At 46.3% G+C, this 17,371-nt stretch overlaps 1 protein-coding gene across 17 annotated transcripts in view; it reads right to left on the bottom strand.

Annotated features, from left to right (window-relative positions):
- The window catches only part of LOC115087704 (cyclic AMP-dependent transcription factor ATF-7), a 624,371-nt gene that overhangs the window by 272,067 nt on the left and 334,933 nt on the right, over positions 1-17,371 (bottom strand). For all 17 annotated transcript variants that reach the window (XR_003855588.1, XR_003855586.1, XR_003855591.1 and 14 more), the window contains one exon: positions 10,378-10,535. Coding sequence is in view for 2 of the 17 variants with exons in the window: in XM_029595199.1 (XP_029451059.1) it covers positions 10,378-10,535 (158 nt within the window). In the remaining 15 variants the exon portion in view is untranslated. The remainder of the gene's footprint in view (positions 1-10,377; positions 10,536-17,371) is intronic.

The raw sequence follows: 17,371 nt of genomic DNA, 5'->3' as shown, positions 1-17,371 counted from the left end.
AAGGTGTCCAAGTCTGCTCCAATGAAGGATAAGGTTTGAGACGGGACTAAGCAAGATTTCTCGTAATTGACGAGAAACCCTAAGGAAAGGAGTGTTTGAATTGTCAATTTTAGGGAGGATTGAGCTATCTGTTGGGTGGAGGCCCTGATTAGCCAATCGTCCAGGTATGGGTAGACGTGGACACCTTCCTTCCTGAGGAATGCTGCTACCACTACGAGACATTTGGTAAAGACTCGTGGGGCAGAAGCTAGACCGAAAGGGAGGACACGGTATTGATAATGGTCGTGGCCAACTAGAAACCGCAGATATTTGCGATGGGATTGTGTGATCGCAATGTGGGTATAAGCGTCCTTGAGGTCGAGAGAGCACAGCCAATCCCCTCTTTGTAGCAGAGGGAGCAGCGCGCCTAGGGTTACCATTTTGAACTTCTCTTTTTGAAGGTATTTGTTGAGGGCTCGAAGGTCCAAAATGGGACGTAGTCCCCCCGATTTCTTTGGTATTAGGAAGTATCTGGAATAGAATCCCTTGCCTCGTTGAGAGGGAGGAACGGGTTCTATAGCATTTGATTGCAGAAGAAGAGATACTTCCTGTTGTAATTGAGCCAAATGGGTGGATAGACTCCACGCTTGAAGAGGCGGGGAGTCTGCCGGAAGAGTTATGAAGTTGAGGTGGTAACCCTGTGCGATAATTGTTAGCACCCACTGATCTGAGGTGATCTGCAACAAGGTTGTAGAAAATGGTACAGTCGACCTCCTACAGGGATGTCCGGAAGAGGGGTTTGGCATGTGTTCCCTACAGGGGAGTCAAAGGCCAGCCGCAGGCCCAGGAGGAGGGGCTACAGTAGGCCTTTGTTTCCTAGGCTGACGCGGCTGAGGCCTAGTAGAGGATCGAGCTGGACGAGGCCTGGCCGATGGAGGGTAATAACGGCGTGGTCGAAAGAATGACTTCTTAGAGTCTTTCTTTTTGCGGTTGCTTGGAGGTCAGCTCAGGTGGGACAGATGAGAGTTGTTTCAACGTCTCATGGTGGTCTTTCAACTCCGCCACAATCTGCTGAATTTGCTCTCCAAACAAATTATCGCCTAAGCAGGGTAAATCAGCAAGACGATCCTGAACCTCTGGGCGAAGGTTGGATGATTTTAACCAAGCCCAACGTCTGGCTGAGATGGCTGTGGCTGAAACTTTTGTGGAAGCATCGAATATGTCGTAGGCAGTCCTAATCTCGTGCTTCCCTGCCTCAAATCCCTTGTGAAGAAGGGCTTGAAGCTGCGGTTGGTATTGGTCTGGTAACGTGTCAGCATAGTCTTGCATCTGCTTAAGGATGGCTCTGTTGTACTGAGTCATATAAAGTTGATATGAAGCTATGCGTGAAATCAACATAGCTCCATGATAGACTTTCCGTCCAACACTATCTAGGAACTTGTTGTCCCTGGTAGGCGGGGTAGAAGAGTGTGGCTTAAGACGCTTGGCCTTCTTCTGCGCGGACTCAACCACAACAGAGCGATGATCCAGTTGAGGTTTTTGGAAACCTGGTGCTGACTGGACAAGGTAGGTGGAGTCAGCTTTTTTGTTAACTGGGGACACTGATGAAGGAGATTCCCAGTTTTTCTTGAGCAGATCCAAAAACACCTGGTGTATAGGGATGGAAGCGATGATTTTTGGAGCATCCAGAAATTGAAGGAGTTCCATCATCTGGTGTCTGTCATCAGCTTCAGATTGTAGTTGAAAAGGTACAACTTCTGACATCTCTTTCACAAAATTAATGAAAGATAGATCCTCAGGAGGAGATCTTTTTCTACTCTCTGTAGGAGATGGAGGCGAAGGCAAATCCGTGTCAGAAGATGTATCATTCATCATCACCCCAGGTATCGTAGGGATCAAGTGGGGTTTGTAACCCTGATGGATCTGGCTGAGGCTCTAAAGGCATCGATGGAAACCGAGGTGGAATCTGTGCCGTAGGTGGAACCAGAAATGGCATCGATGGCTTCGGTGCTGTCGATGGAATCGGTGCCTGGCGTGGAATGGATGGAACCGAAGGATATATCGGTGGAGATATACCAGAAGGCACCGATGGAACCACCCCGGAAGGGGGAATCCGGAACGGTGTTTCTCCTGCCGATGAAAATCCAGTCGGAGACGGTGGTGTTGTCGATGGCACTGGAATCACCGATGGAAGGGCCGTCATGAGCGCCTCCATGCGGCTCAGTAGCGGTGCTAGCGCTTGTATCAACGGCTCGGTGGTTGGTTCCCTCCTCGGTGGCGAAGCCGGTGCCGGTGTCGGTGCCGGGGGCGGCACTGGAACCGGTGCCGGAGACGGTGCCGATGGAGGTTGCAATTTCTTCATCGCTTTCTCGATGGCCTCCTGGACCAGCCGGTCCAGTTCTGCCCGGAGACCAGGGGTAACCATACCCGGCTCGACGGGAGAGGGAGGCTGAGGCAGGGCCGGAGGGACCACCGTAACCGGTGGGATCACGGCCCCCGCACCCCGGGAGGGTGAGGGTTTCCTCGATGCCTGCGAACGAGACGTGGAGGGTGTCCGGTCTGTTCGCGGCTTCTTTGTCGGTGGCTCGGCTTGAGCAGAGGTCGATGGCTGTGGATCCTCGACAGGCCGAGATTTGTGCCGTCGATAGCGGTGCTTTTCCTTCCGATCCCCTCGCCCATCCGGGGAAGGGACGGGAGTCGACGGCCGAGAAGCGATCGATGGCGGACGGTCACCGGAGGGTTGACGATGATGGTACAACTTCGACGGTGCCGGTTCCGATGACGTCGATGCTATCGATGGCGTTGGGGTGGGTGCATGGAAGAGGAGCCCCATCTTCTCCATCCTGGCTTTGCGACCCTTGGGTGTCATTAAGGCACATTTGGTGCAAGTCAGGACATCATGCTCACTACCCAAACACATCACACAAACCCTGTGGGGGTCTGTGATGGACATAGTCCGGGTACAATCCGGACAACGGCGGAACCCCGTTGCCATGGCCTGAAGCCAAAATTTAGGCTGGGGATCGGTAAGTGCCAACAGGCCTCAAGGGCCAAATTCGACGGTAGTCGATGGAAAAAGGCAAAAAACTTACCGGGTTCCGTAAGATGACTAAAAATTTGTCGAAGGGAGACCCCTGAGGGGCAAATTTTCTTAGGAAATTAATTTCCAAATTCCTGTCAGGAACGTGGTTAGAGAGCTCCTTTCACCGCGTGGCAACTGCTGCGCGGAAAAAAGAAGACTGAAGGGAGACCCCTGCTGGCTGCAGGGTCAGTGCCTTGCTGGGCATGCCCAGTAGGGGCCAGTCAAAGTTCTGTTTAAACTTTGACAGAAGTTTTCCGTGGTGGGCTCCATCCTCGATGTCACCCATTTGTGAGGACAACCATCCTGCTTGTCCTGTGAGAAAATAAAATAGACACTGTAGTTCACACCAGGTACATGAGGGGGAAGGACAATGTACAGCCTTACTCCTCTTCCCCACCTTGGCTATATGAACATATCTACCCTCAGCTTTCCTTCAGATCCTAGGTGCTTTCATGCTTCTCCATGCTTCCGGTCACATTTTTTTTTCAATTAGCTCTCTGCTCCTTCTTCCATCTTTAGTCCTCCCCCAGTCACGACTGTACATTAACAAGTGGGAGAAGCACAAACTTCACAAACGACTGGCAGAAGGCAACAAATACCCTGAATGTTACTAATTAAGGGTTGAGATCCCAGTGTCTCCCCTTATAGGAAAACTGGTTCTTACCTGCTAATTTTTGTTCCTGTAGTACTGCAGATTAGTCCAGACTCCTGGGTTTTGCCTCCCTTCCAGCAGATGGAGACAGAGAAAGTTTCACAGGCACCGCCTTATAACCTGGTGTGCCATCTGCTACTTTTCAGTGTTTATAAGTACCCAAACAGCGAGACTTAGTAACTAAAACAATGTTAGGTGGATTAAACTCTAAACCCATCCCCCAGAACGAGCAGAGGATCAGGAAAAAACTAACTTTCGAAAAGAAATCTGCAGAACCTATGCCAATCATCAGAAAAAGCAGAAAGAAAATAATTACAGATTGAGCCGACTTTTCGTACCTACACCCTCACCCAAAAAATTGAACATCTGCAATGTGTGGGCATCTGGACTGATCTGTGGTATTACAGGAACGAAAATTAGCAGGTAAGAACCAATTTTCCTTTCCCTGACATACCCAGATCAGTCCAGACTCCTGGGATGTACCAAAGCTTTCCTAACCAGGGTGGGACTGTGAGAGTCCCGCTGGAAGGACACTTTCACCAAAATTGCAAGTGTCCGAGGCCTGGACATCCGACCGGTAGTCTCTAGCAAAAGTGTGTAAAGACTTCCAAGTTGCTGCCCTGCAAATCTCTTGCGGGGAGACCAGTTGACATTCTGCCCAGGAAGCCACCTGGGAGCACACAGAATGAGCCCGTAACCCCTCTAGGACTGGGCCACCACGACAGATATTGGAAGACCTGATAGCCTCCTTCAACCAACACGCTATCATAAATTTTGAAGTCTTCTGCCCTTTTATTTTTTGCCCCATGCCACAAAACAATGATGATCCAACAATCGAAAACTGTTCGTAACCTCCAGATAGCACAGTAGAGCTCTCCTGATATCCAGACATCTCAGAACCCTTGCATGAGGAGAATTAAGCTCTAAGTCTGAAAAGGCTGGAAGCTCCACTGATTGACTCAGATGAAAAGAGAATGCTACCTTTGGTAGAAAGGATGGAACCACTCTCAAAGAGACTCCAAATGCGAAATTCTCAAGAACGGTTCCCCTACATGACAATGCTTAAAGCTCAGATACTCTCCTGGCTAAACAAATCGCTACCAAGTACACCACCTTCAAAGTCAGATCCTTCAATGTAGCCTTCTTAAGCAGTTCAAAAGGTGCTTCACACAAGCCCTTAAGGACCTGATTCAAGCTCCACGAGGGACACAAACTACATACAGGTGGTTGTACCATGTCTGGATGAGCCGCGAGAGCAGAACCATCAGTTTTGCCCCTTAAACATCCCAGGGCTGTGACCTGAACCCTCAGGGAATTGAAAGACAAACCCTTCACAAAACTGTTCTGTAAGAAAGACAGGACCATGGCCACCGAAGCTCGGCAAGGATCAGTTCCCTGCATCTTGTACCAAAACTCGAAGACCCTCCAGACTCAAATATATGCTATGGAAGTTGAGGGTTTGCGAGCTCTCAGAGTAGAAATTACATTCTCCGGATAACCCCTGTTCCTAACTGCCTCCTCTCAAAAGCCAGGCCGCAAGACAAGTGATCCGTTTGATCGAAAAATATAGGACCTTGTCACAGAAGATTTGGTAGTTGACCTAGCCACAAAGGTCTGTCCATTGACAGGTTGACCAGGTCTGCAAACCACAGTCGACACGGCCACTCCGGAGCCACCAGGATCACTCAGCCTGGGTGAATTCTAATCTCCTGATCACCTTGCCTCTCAGGGGCCATAGAGGAAACACAAAGGAGAACATCCTGGGGCCAAGAGACCACGAGCACATCTACGGCTTCCGCTCCATGCTCTCTTCTGCGGCTGAAGTAGCGCTGCGCCTTGGCATTCAGTTGAGTTGCCATCTGGTCCACATGAGGCTGGTCCCACTTATGGGAGATTAAGGCCATGGCACTCCACAACAACTCCCATTCCCCAGAATCTAATTGCTATTGGCTGAGAAAATCCGCCTGCACATTGGTGGTCCCCGCTATATGTGACGCCGCTAGCATTGTCAGATGTCATTCTGCCCAGGACATCAGCATCTCTACTTCTAGAGCTACTGATCTGCTTTTGGTTCCACCCTGCTGGTTGATATAAGCCACCGTCATTGTACTGTCCGACAAGACCCTGACTGTCCAGCTGCGCAGGAGGGGAAGAAAGCTCTCAAGAGCCAACCTCACTGCCCTTGTCTCCAGGCAATTGATCGGCCAAGTTGCCTCCTCCGGGAACCTCAGGCCCTGCGACGCTTGCGTCTGGCACACAGCTTCCCAGCTGGAGAGGCTGGCGTCGGTGGTCATCACCATCCATTGATGCACCTCAAGGTCCCCCCACATTCCAAATGGCCCTGGAAAAGCCACCTCAAAAGGCTGGACCTGGCAACTTCTGTAAGTGGAAGCAGAAGATGAAATTGTTCCGACATCGGGCTCCAATGGGACAGCAATGCACTCTGCAAGAGGTCTCATATGTGCAAACACCCATGGAGCGAACGCCAAGGTTGATGCCATAGAGCCAAGAACCTGCAAGTAGATCTAGACCCTGGACACTCTGATTTGCAACAGGTTCAGGATTTGGGCTTGGAGCTTCAGAACCCTCTACTCTGAGAGGAAGACCTTCTCATACGAGTATCGAACCGAGCCCCCAGAAACTCCAGAACCTGGGAAGGAGTTAGATGACTCTTGGCGAGGTTGACAACCCAGCCCAGAGATCTCAGGCGGAGCAAGATGTCTCTACTGCCTGATTGCACAACTCGTCTGACTTTGCCATATTATTGCCAGTCATCTAGATAGGGGTGGACCAAAATCCCCTCTCTCCTCAAAGTGGCTGCCACCACTACCATCACCCTGGTGAAGGTCCGTGGAGCCGTGGCCAGGCCGAACGGAAGCACGCAAAATTGGAAATGCTGACCTAGAATCATGAACCTGAGGAATCTCTGATGCTCCCTGCGCATCCCGATATGCAAGTAGGCTTCCCTTCAAGTTCAGGGAAGCCAGGAACTCTCCCTTTCGTGCTGCCGCTATGACAGATTGAAGAGTTTCCATCCAAAAACGGGGCACTTTCAGAGCCACATTTACCTTCTTTAAAACATGGATTAGACGGAATGTTCCTTCCTTCTCTGGTACCACAAAGTAAATGGAATCCCGTCCCTTCCCTTGCTCTTTGCAGGGAATGGGAACAATGGCCACCAGACTCTGTAGCCTCTGGATGGTCTATTGAACAACAAGCTTCTTTGTGGGGGACCCACAGGGAAAAACCAGAAACAGATTTCTGAGTGGTCGAGCAAACTAACGCATAGCCGTGTTCTATGACGCTTAGAACCCACTAGTCCAACGTGATCTTGACCCACTCCTGGTAAATAAAAAAAAAAAAGCCAGCCAACCCCTGATAAGCAAAACCAAGGAGTGGGCTGGTGGTGTCTCATTGCGAGGACTTGGCACTGCCTGTTCCCTGGCTGGAAACCTCTTGGTTGGTCCTGCAGCCATGAAAGGATTGGGACCAAGGTTGAGACCTCCCCAAGATCTATCTCTGGCCTGCACCTTGAGCTCTGCTCGGACGGAAATGCCTTTGGCCATGAAAACAAGAGCAAGCCCGGAAACCTGACATTTCGGTTTGTCCTCTGGGAGCTTGTGCACCTTATCATCCCCCAGCTGCTTTATCAGCTGCTCGAAGTCCTCTCCAAAAAGGAGCTTTCCCTTAAAGGGGAGCGCCCCGAGCTAAGCCTTCAACGAGACGTCCGCTGCCTAATTACGCAGCCACAAGAGTCTGCTAGCAGAGACTGCAGAAACCATTGTTCTGGATGAAGTACGAAGAAGGTCATACAAGGCGTTAGCTCCATAAGCCACTGCAGCCTATAATTGTTCCGCCTGCTTCGCTTCCTGGGATGAGAGGTCCTTGGCACTCTAACAGTTGCACCCATCGTAGGGTTGCCCACAACATATAACTGCTGCAAACTGTCGCTCATATGCCGAGAGCCAAAATTTCAAATATCTTTTTGAGGTGCACCTCCAGTTTACAATCTTGAAGATCTTTCAAAGCCACTGGTCCAGCGACCAGTATGGTAGTTCTCTTTGTGACCACTCAGACTGATGCGTCCACCTTGGAACCTTCAACAGCTCTAGAGTGTCTTCTGGCAACAGATACAGCTTGTCCATCGCCCTGTTGACTTTGAGACCCGTGTCAGGAGTATCCCACTCCTGGACCATCAACTACTTCATCATCTCATGAAAGGGGAAGGTCTTAGTTGGACCCCATAAGCCCACCATGTCCGGGCTCAGCTCCACTAGCGTGGGCGCAATCTCCAACTCCGCTAGGATATGCAGGATCAGGGGGGCCAATTCGTCATGCTGGAACAAGCAAACCCCCTTAGGATCATCACTTTTCACGGACGCTGTCTGGCCATTTTCATCCCCTGCGTCAGGACCAACTGGAGGAGAAGCCTCACCAAGGCCATCCTTGGGATCCAAGCCCTCCGAGGATATATCCTGAGCTACCCCCCCCCCCCCCCCCCCAACACCACGGGAGCTTGAACTTTGCGGATTTGAGTAGCTGCCAGCGCCTCCGGTGTCCTGGATGTTTCTTAGGTGGTCCTTCAGGCCTCCTGCTCCTGGAGGCCCCTCTCTCTTACAGGCACTGCTGGCCAAGGAGGCCTGGTGCATTAAAAGCACAAACTCTAGAAAAGATCCAGTGGGACCCCTACATCCTCTGCTAGGGAATCAGGATCCTCCTCAGAGTGCTTCCCCCGAGGCCCCCCGTGCCTCATCGGGGGTCAGTTCGGCAGGAAATAGCTCTGAAGGGAGTTCCCCCTCCCCCTGCTGATCTCTCTTCAGCCACGTGAAAAGCAGTAAAAATGGCCCCCATTCCCGCGCTGAGGGGGAATGGGTCAGCCTGAGGTTCTTTTGCAGGCAGCACCTGCCCTGTGCTGCGCTGCTTGTCTAGTGCTGCCTTTGCGCCGATGGATGGTCCCTCCACGCCGAGGAGACAAGGGGAGCATGGGCCTGCCGACATGTGGCTCGGGAGCCATTCTCCACAACTTGAACACTGGCCCCCACGAGGCATGACTCGGCAGCGACAAACCCCTCAGACAGCACAGACACTAATGGGGGGAGGAGATAGGAAAACTTCGAAAAAGTTAACTCACCGCCCTTCCTACGATCCCTTGCACAGGCAGGCCCCCCCCCAGTAAGCAGCCCCTGCTCCGCTCCCTGCTGCAAGTCCAAGGGAACCCCGTTTCCTTTTTTTTTTTTTTTTGAAAACTTTATCCAACAGAAGAATAAAGAGAAAAAAAGGGATACTTCCCTGAGATATGGCAGAGGCTGCAGGCAGAAGGGGAGGGAGCTGGTCCCCAGATACCACCCCCAGCACCCAGAGGAGCAAATTTGGAGTCCCAAAGCCCTGTTCGTTCTTGACCTACAGCCAGAGGGGATGGTCCCACCAGGACCTAACAACCCCCTGGGATGATAGACTGCTGAAGAATTTTCCTTCTCTCTCTTTTTTTTTTTAAACTTGGGTACAGAACCACAGGTTTTGCACCACCTCCTTCTGCTGGAGACCAAGAAATACTGAAGAGTAGCAGGTGGCACACCAGGTTATAAGGCGGTGCCTGTGAAACTTTCTCTGTCTCCATCTGCTGGAAGGGAGACAAAACCCAGGAGTCTGGACTGATCTGGGTACATACAGGGAAACTGAACCCTTTCCGAATCAAGGCAAACCTGTAGGTTATGAAGAAAAGGTAAATAACAACAAGAGTGCTAGAGAGTTGTGAACTTGAAGGAAGGAGGAATAGTGAGGCATCCAGGATCAGGAAAGAGTACAAAACCATTAATGAGTGAATGTTTGGAAATCAGAAAATAAAGTTAGAAATGAAGCAGGCAGGAAGACAGCCATGTCTGTTTTGGAGTGGAAAGAAGTTTTGCACAGAAGAAACATCCTGGCAAGAACGCTTAGTAAAAAGGCTATATATATTTTTTCTTCAGCCCTTTGTAATGGATTTCCGTGAGTATGCCATCTGTTTCCTGTTGGATATAACCCACAATGAAATCCGTTCACGCACCCAGAGGGATTCAGACTGCTGGAGCAGGTTTTCAGAATTTTTTTCCTGGTTGCATTTCATACTTGGATGGTCTTATTTCTGCTCAGAAGATTTTTTTTTTTTTTTTAAATAAGTATGAGACTTATGTTACTTGAACATCACAGAATGTGGTTGCACAAGAATGTGAATAGTATGCTGTCTTATTTTTCTTGCATTCTTCCCATCTGGCTCCAATTAGGGAACCGCTATGCCTATATTTTAGCATATCCAATGTTTTTCCCATCCTTCCTTTGCAAACAGAAAGCAAATAACTGACAGGGCTGTCAATGACTGAGCTACGTCCCCTACTACATTTCCTCTAGCCACTAGTTGCTGTAAAAGTGTAATGCTTGCTTGGCCCTATCAGCAGCACTTTCAATCATAGGCAAAACCATTTACATTCTGCCTTTCAGGCACTGTAAAGCTGGTTTCTTTCAGGTATGATAGATATTATCCTGTCCCCAGAGGGCTCACAGCCTAAGTTTGTGCTTGAGGCAATGGAGGGTAAAGGGGCTTGCCCAAGGTCACAAGGAGTGGTAGCAGGATTTGCGCTCTAGCTTCCCTGGTTCACAGACTGCTATTCTAACAGTATTCATCACTTACCCAAGTTGTCTGTTTGATGGTGGTGCTTGGGTGATGACAGAGGTTGGAGATGGAAGAGTGGGCGGTAGTGGGTCATATCCTAAGTGTAACGGCAGTGATCCTGGGCGTACAATGGTTGGAGTAGGAGTGGAACTTACAGTGGGTTTCATAGGAATCACCTACAAAAAGAATTTAACATACTCAACTTTCCTTTAGCTTTTCCAATGAAACAATGTGGATGTTCCCATGTGGGACTCTATAGTCACAAACCTGTTTGGCTTAAGAGGTTGTAAGACGACCCCTATGATTGTCCAATGTGGATAGTTTGAATGTGTCTGGTGGCTTCTTCAAACTGAATTATGACCTACCTCTTTATATTAATAAAAACCTGCCCTGAAATTATCTTTCCTTCCAGCTCCCTTCAGGAAATCTTTCAGCATAATTTTCTTGCACAATCATGTAGCAGTCATTTATTTTTATTTAGACATTTTATATACTGTTGTTCTATATATAGATCACAACAGTTTACAAAGTGACATTCATAGTTATAACTCAACAATGAATGGTTACAGGCATTAATATCTATCAAGAGGAATTATCTAGTATGTATTAATAATTGATCTAGTACCTAAGGCAATGAACATGGAAAATTAAAACAAAATGATAATTTTCACATTTTAAAGGGTTGTTTTGAGAATCTTATGTCATTCTGTGTAAGCTTAAATGGCTACTGATGGTATAACATTGGTCACTCCTGTGTTATGCCAAAATCCAAAATTTATAAAAAGTAGTCAAAACTGTTTTCCACTTACATAATCTGACTATACCTGCATATATAATTCTAGAATAAATCAGACAAGGTTCATTCTTTTTCCACACAATACTGATACTGCATGAGCATCTACCTTCATTATTTGACTGAGAGAAGAGGATCACCTTGCTGGTGGCTGAAAGGAATCATTAAGTTTTTGCTTGGGAAATTTTATTTTTTAAAAGTATTGGGGCAAAGTTAACTATTGGGGAATATTATTGAGTGTGTTTGTGCTTTTAATAGTCTGTAAGGCAGCAAATAAGCATAAGTTAGAGTGTTTGTATATTAAAAAAAAATAAAATAAAAAGTAGCCAGAAGCTAGAAATAAGCTAGGAGCAGTGTATACTTAAGTAAAAAGGTTGAAAAGTTCAGTTCAGTTTCTCACATTGGAAAGGTGATGCGGTAGTGTGATTTGGTTTGATTAGGTACCAACATTTGTTAATCAAGAGAGCAGTGAGTCACTCTGGCTGACTAACAGAAGTTAGACTGTTTGTATTTCCCAACCCTCCCACCCCTCGCCCACCCATCCCTAGCTCATCCTTTAATTTATAGGCAGGTGACACTTTCACATACAAAAAAACAAAACAAAACAAAATTTAAAAAACCCAGCCTTATTGAGAGTTTGATTATTCCCCTGTAGGCCGCTACCAGACATAGGGGCCGATGCATTACAGTGCGCTCAGGCGCACTGTATAACCCGCACTCGGACGCGAGTTAAATAGGCGCTAGTCCACCCCCTAATACAATAGGGGGATTAGCGCCTATTTAACGCGCGTCCGACGCGGAGTGAATGCGATAGCGCTCATCACATGCAAATGCATGTGAATGAGACTATCTCATTCACTCCGCATTAAAAAAAAAAAAAAAGAAAGAAGTGTGGGTCTCAGACGCACATTTAGCTCTCAGACATTAACGCCTGCCTGGAGCAGGCATTAATAGCCGAGTGCATGTAAAAGAAGTACAGAAAAGCAGAAAAAACTGCTTTTCTGTACTTTTTAAATTTTACTTAAGAAAAAAAAATACCTCGGCAGACCGCCGAGTTATGAAAACCGATGCAGTTTACAGGCGTCGTTTTCATAACTCGCAGCCGTGGCGGGATCGCGTTAGCTAAGGTGCTAAGGTCGCACAACCCCTAATTTGTTTATAGCATGGCGGCCCCCTTGCTGGCGCCAAGCACATGTTAAGAAAGCAGGAGCTGAAAAGTCAGCACCCACTTTCCCCTTTTAATATAGCATCGGCCCCATAGTGAATTCACTAACACATTTAAAGGACATTAGACACATTCCTACTCCCATAGCAACCTAAAACTTAACTAGGAACTGAAGAAATTTGAGATGAAGGCAGCAGTCCAGCAGCAAGAGGGGGCTTCCCAGTCTTTTGCATCGAGTGTCATATGTATGATTTTTTTACCCACCGGTGAGAAATTGTACATGTGCATGAGATGCAAAGAGCTCCTGTCTCTCATAAAATGAGTTCGATCTCTGCAGGCTAGAGTGGCAGACTGGGAGGAGCTGAGGCAGACAGAAAGGTATATAGATGAGACCTTCAGGGACATAGTAGCCAAGTCCCAACTTCAGACTGGCAGCCCTGGTGCTGCCTTGGAGGAAGGTGGTCTCATGATCGGACAGCATCAACCTGGTGCAGAAGGAAAGGATCCTGTAGCAAGGACCTGCTCTCCAGGTGGTGCATTGTTCTTTCACACCGAGGATTTGTCTCCAAGGCCTACTGCCCAGGAGGGAAGGATTAGGTTGGCAGTCATAGCTGGTGATTCGATTATTAGGAATGTAGACAGCTGAGTGGCTGGTGGGCGTGAGGATCACCTGGTAACATGCCTACCTGGTGCGAAATTGGTGGACCTCATGCATCACCTAGATAGGATTTTAGACAGTGCTGGGGAGGAGCCAGCTGTTGTGGTACATGCGGGTATTAACGACATAGGAAAATGTGTGTGTGTGGGGGGGGGGGGGGGGGGGAGGGGAGGTTCTGGAAGCCAAATTTAGGCTCTTAGGTAGAAAGCTTAAATCCAGAACCTCCAGGATAGCATTCTCTGAAATGCTCCCTGTTCCACGCGCAGGTCCCCAGAAACAGGCAGAGCTCCGGAGTCTCAATGCATGGATGAGACGATGGTGCAAGGAAGAAGGATTCAGTTTTGTAAGGAACTGGGGACCTTTTGGGGAAGGGGGGGGGAGAGTCTCTTCCGAAGAGATGGGCTCCACCTTAACCAGGGTGGAACCAGGCTGCTGGCGCTAACCTTTAAAAAGGAGATAGAGCAGCTTTTAAACTAGAACAAAGGGGAAAGCAGACAGTCGCTCAGCAGTGCATAGTTCGGAGGGAGGTTTCTTCAAAGGATACTAATGATGCATTAGAATTAGGGCATCCCGACAGTGAGATTCCAATAATAAGCAAAGTAGTCCACGCGCTTGTAACTAAAAACTCACCTGAGCTTAACAATTCTAACTTATCCCTATCAATTAAAAAGCAGAATGAAAATGCAAACAAAAAACAAACTTTGAAATGTTTGTATGCTAATGCCACAAGTCTAAGAAGTAAGATGCGAGAATTAGAATGTATAGCAGTGAATGATGACAGACTTAATTGGCATCTCAGAGACATGGTGGAAGGACGACAACCAATGGGACAGTGCTATACCAGGGTATAAATTATATCACAATGACTGAGAGGAGCACCCGGGAGGCGGTGTAGCGCTTTATGTCTGGGATGGCATAAAGTCCAACAGGATAAACATCCTGCATGAGACTAAATGCACAATCAAATCTTTATGGGTAGAAATCCTTTGTGTGTTGGGGAAAATTATAGTGATAGGAGTATACTACTGTCAACCTGGCCAAGATGGTAAGACGGACAGTGAAATGCTGAGAGAACTTAAGGAAGCTAACCAAATTGGTATTACGGTAATAATGGGAGATTTCAATTACCAAAGTCAAATCCAAACAATGTGGAACCCAAACAAATATTTTAAATGTAGCCTAAGAAGGTGTCAGCAAGCCTGACGTTGTGTGACTTCTAAATGAAAGACACCAACCGGTCTTCTAATCATTCACCTTCATCATCTTTTAATACTTCAAAAATTATTTTTATAACATTTTTTCAATTTTTCTTAAAATAGTCCTCCATCCATAGAGATTGTCACGACCCAGACTCTTGAAAATAATTGTTTACATAGCCCAACACGGCCAGTGTTTCACTTATTAGCTTCTTCAGGGGCATGCAAAAAACATTTAAACAAGTGCACATCAAGGAATTTGAAAATGAATTTACCCGTGAGTCAGTTCATCAGATTGAGAAGCCTTTGTACAACTACAGCTGATTTTGAAAATCATTCAAAAATTTTGAATGAACGTTTTTTGGCTCGTGGATATCCACGCTCAAGCATTCGTAAAGCCTACCTGCGAGCTAAGTTTTCCCAATGTGAATGGCTTTTTCTCCCGCGTCCGGGTAGAGGATTCTTCACGTCATACTTGTGTTTTACCTTACTCTTCACCTGCACCAGCGATTCGCCACTCTATTCTGAAGTACTGGCACATCTTACACACGTATGACATTTTTAAGATACCTCCAACGCATTACCTTCTCGCGTGCTACAAATTTGAAAAACATGCTAGTGAGATCTGACAGTTCTATTAATCCGGAATCAGATGACATCTTGATTGGATCACACCATCCATGCAATAACTACTCAGCGTGTACTTCTTCAATGTCGATACAAGATTCTTTGACTGGGAAATCCGGTTATAGAATCATTCTTAAACACTACATGTAATTCTTCGATGGTTGTGTATTTAATTCAATGCCCTTGTTTACTTCTTTACATCAGTAAAACAAAACGTCTTTTAAAGACAAGGATGATTGAGCACCGGTCCAACATAAAGAATGCTAGGGTTGATGAACATTTAGTTACTCACTGTACTGAAATTGGGCACTGTTTTAGTGATTTACAATTTTGTGCAATTGACCATCTACCATTACACTGGCGTGGTGGAGATCGAGAACGAATATTACTGCAGTCAGAATAATGCTGGATCTATAGACTTAATACTGTTGCACCAGCGGGTCTAAATACTGAGTTAGATCTACATGTCTTTTTGGGATAAATTTATTTTTCCATTATGTTTGACAGATCAATACAGGAAGACGTGTCATGGATGTTTCACTTACTTGGTGACGTCAGAGTAGTTGAGGATTTAAAGAGACGCGAGCCTCGCCTTCAGTTCCTCCTGTGTTTCCTTTGATGAGATGGTCGAGACATTACGTCCTGTTTAAAAGGGTAGCCTTACCAATTGGTAAGGCTACCCTGTTTAAAAGGGTAGCCTTACCAATGTTATTATTCTAAGAACAATATTATTTTTTACAGGTTAAAGACCTGTTTAAATGTTTTTTGCATACCCCTGAAGAAGCTAATAAGCGAAACACTGGCCGTGTTGGGCTATGTAAACAATTATTTTCAAGAGTCTGGGTCGTGACAATCTCTATGGATGGAGGACTATTTTAAGAAAAATTGAAAAAATGTTATAAAAATAATTTTTGAAGTATTAAAAGATGATGAAGGTGAATGATTAGAAGACCGGTTGGTGTCTTTCTTTTAGAAGTCACACGTCAGGCTTGCTGACACCTTCTTAGGCTACATTTAAAATATTTGTTTGGGTTCCACATTGTTTGGATTTGACTTTGTTTGTTGTGGCTAACCGCTGACTCCCTCTGTTTAAGTTGTAGATTTCAATTACCCCAATACTGACTGGGTAAATGTATCATCTGGACACGCTAGAGATAAAGTTCCTGGATGGAATAAATCACAGTTTTATGGAACAATTGGTTCAGGAACAGACGAAAGAGGGAGCAATTTTAGATCTAATTCTCAGTGGAGCACAGGATTTGGTGAGAGAGGTAATGGTGGTGGGGCCGCTTGACAATAGTGATCATATGATCAAATATGAATTAATGACTGGAAGGGAGACAGTAAGCAAATCCACGGCTCTCGTGCTAAACTTTCAAAAGGGAAACTTTGACAAAATGAGAAATATAGTTGGAAAAAAACTGAAAGGAGCAGATACAAATGTAAAAAGGGTGCAAGAGGCGTGATCATTGTTAAAAAAAAAAAAATACCATCCTAGAAGCACAGTCCAGATATAATCCACACATTAAGAAAGGTGGAAGGAAGGCAAACGATTACCGGCATGGTTAAACATTGAGGTGAAAGAAGCTATTTTAGTCAAAAGATCTTCATTCAAAAATTGGAAGAAGGATCCAACAGAAGAAAATAGGATAATGCATAAGCATTGGCAAGTTAAATGTAAGACATTGATAAGACAGGCTAAGAGAAAATTTGAAAAGAAGTTGGGCCTAGAGGCAAAAACTCACAGTAAAAACTTTTAAAAATATATCCGAAGCAGAAATCCTATGAGGGAATCCGTTGGACCATTAGATGATCGAGGGTTTAAAGGGGCACTTAGAGAAGATAAGGCCATCGTGGAAAGATTAAACGATTTCTTTGCTTCGGTGTTTACTGAAGAGGATGTTGGGGAGATACCCGTACCAGAGAAGGTTTTCATTGGTAATGATTCAGTGGACTGAACCAAATCACGGTGAACCAAAAGATGTGGTAGGCCCGATTGAAAAACTGAACAGTAGTAAATCAGCTGGACCAGATGGTATATACCCCAGGGTTCTGAAGGAACTAAAAAATGAAATTTCAGATCTATTAGTAAAAATTTGTAAACTATCATTAAAATCACCCATTGTACCTGAAGACTGGAGGGTGGCTAATGTTACCCCAATATTTAAAAAGGGCTCCAGGGGCGATCTGGGAAACTACAGACCGGTTAGCCTGACTTCAGTGCCAGGAAAAATAGTGGAAAGTGTTCTAAATATCGAAATCACAGAACATATAGAAAGACATGGCTTAATGGAACAAAGTCAGCATGGCTTCACCCAAGGCAAGTCTTGCCTCACAAATCTGCTTCACTTTTTTGAAGGGGTTAATAAACATGTAGATAAAGGTGAACCGGTAGATGTAGTGTATTTGGATTTTCAGAAGGCGTTTGACAAAGTTCCTCATGAGAGGCTTCTAGGAAAAGTAAAAAGTCATGGGATGTGTGGCAATGTCCTTTCATGGATTACAAACTGGCTAAAAGACAGGAAACGGAGAGTAGGATTAAATGGACAATTTTCTCGGTGGAAGGGATTGGG

This window comes from Rhinatrema bivittatum, chromosome 3 (assembly GCF_901001135.1).
Source record: "Rhinatrema bivittatum chromosome 3, aRhiBiv1.1, whole genome shotgun sequence".
In the NCBI taxonomy this organism is placed as follows: Eukaryota; Metazoa; Chordata; class Amphibia; order Gymnophiona; family Rhinatrematidae; genus Rhinatrema; species Rhinatrema bivittatum.
Note: the sequence above shows the minus strand (reverse complement) of the source record. Positions and strands in the feature narration are given on the sequence as shown.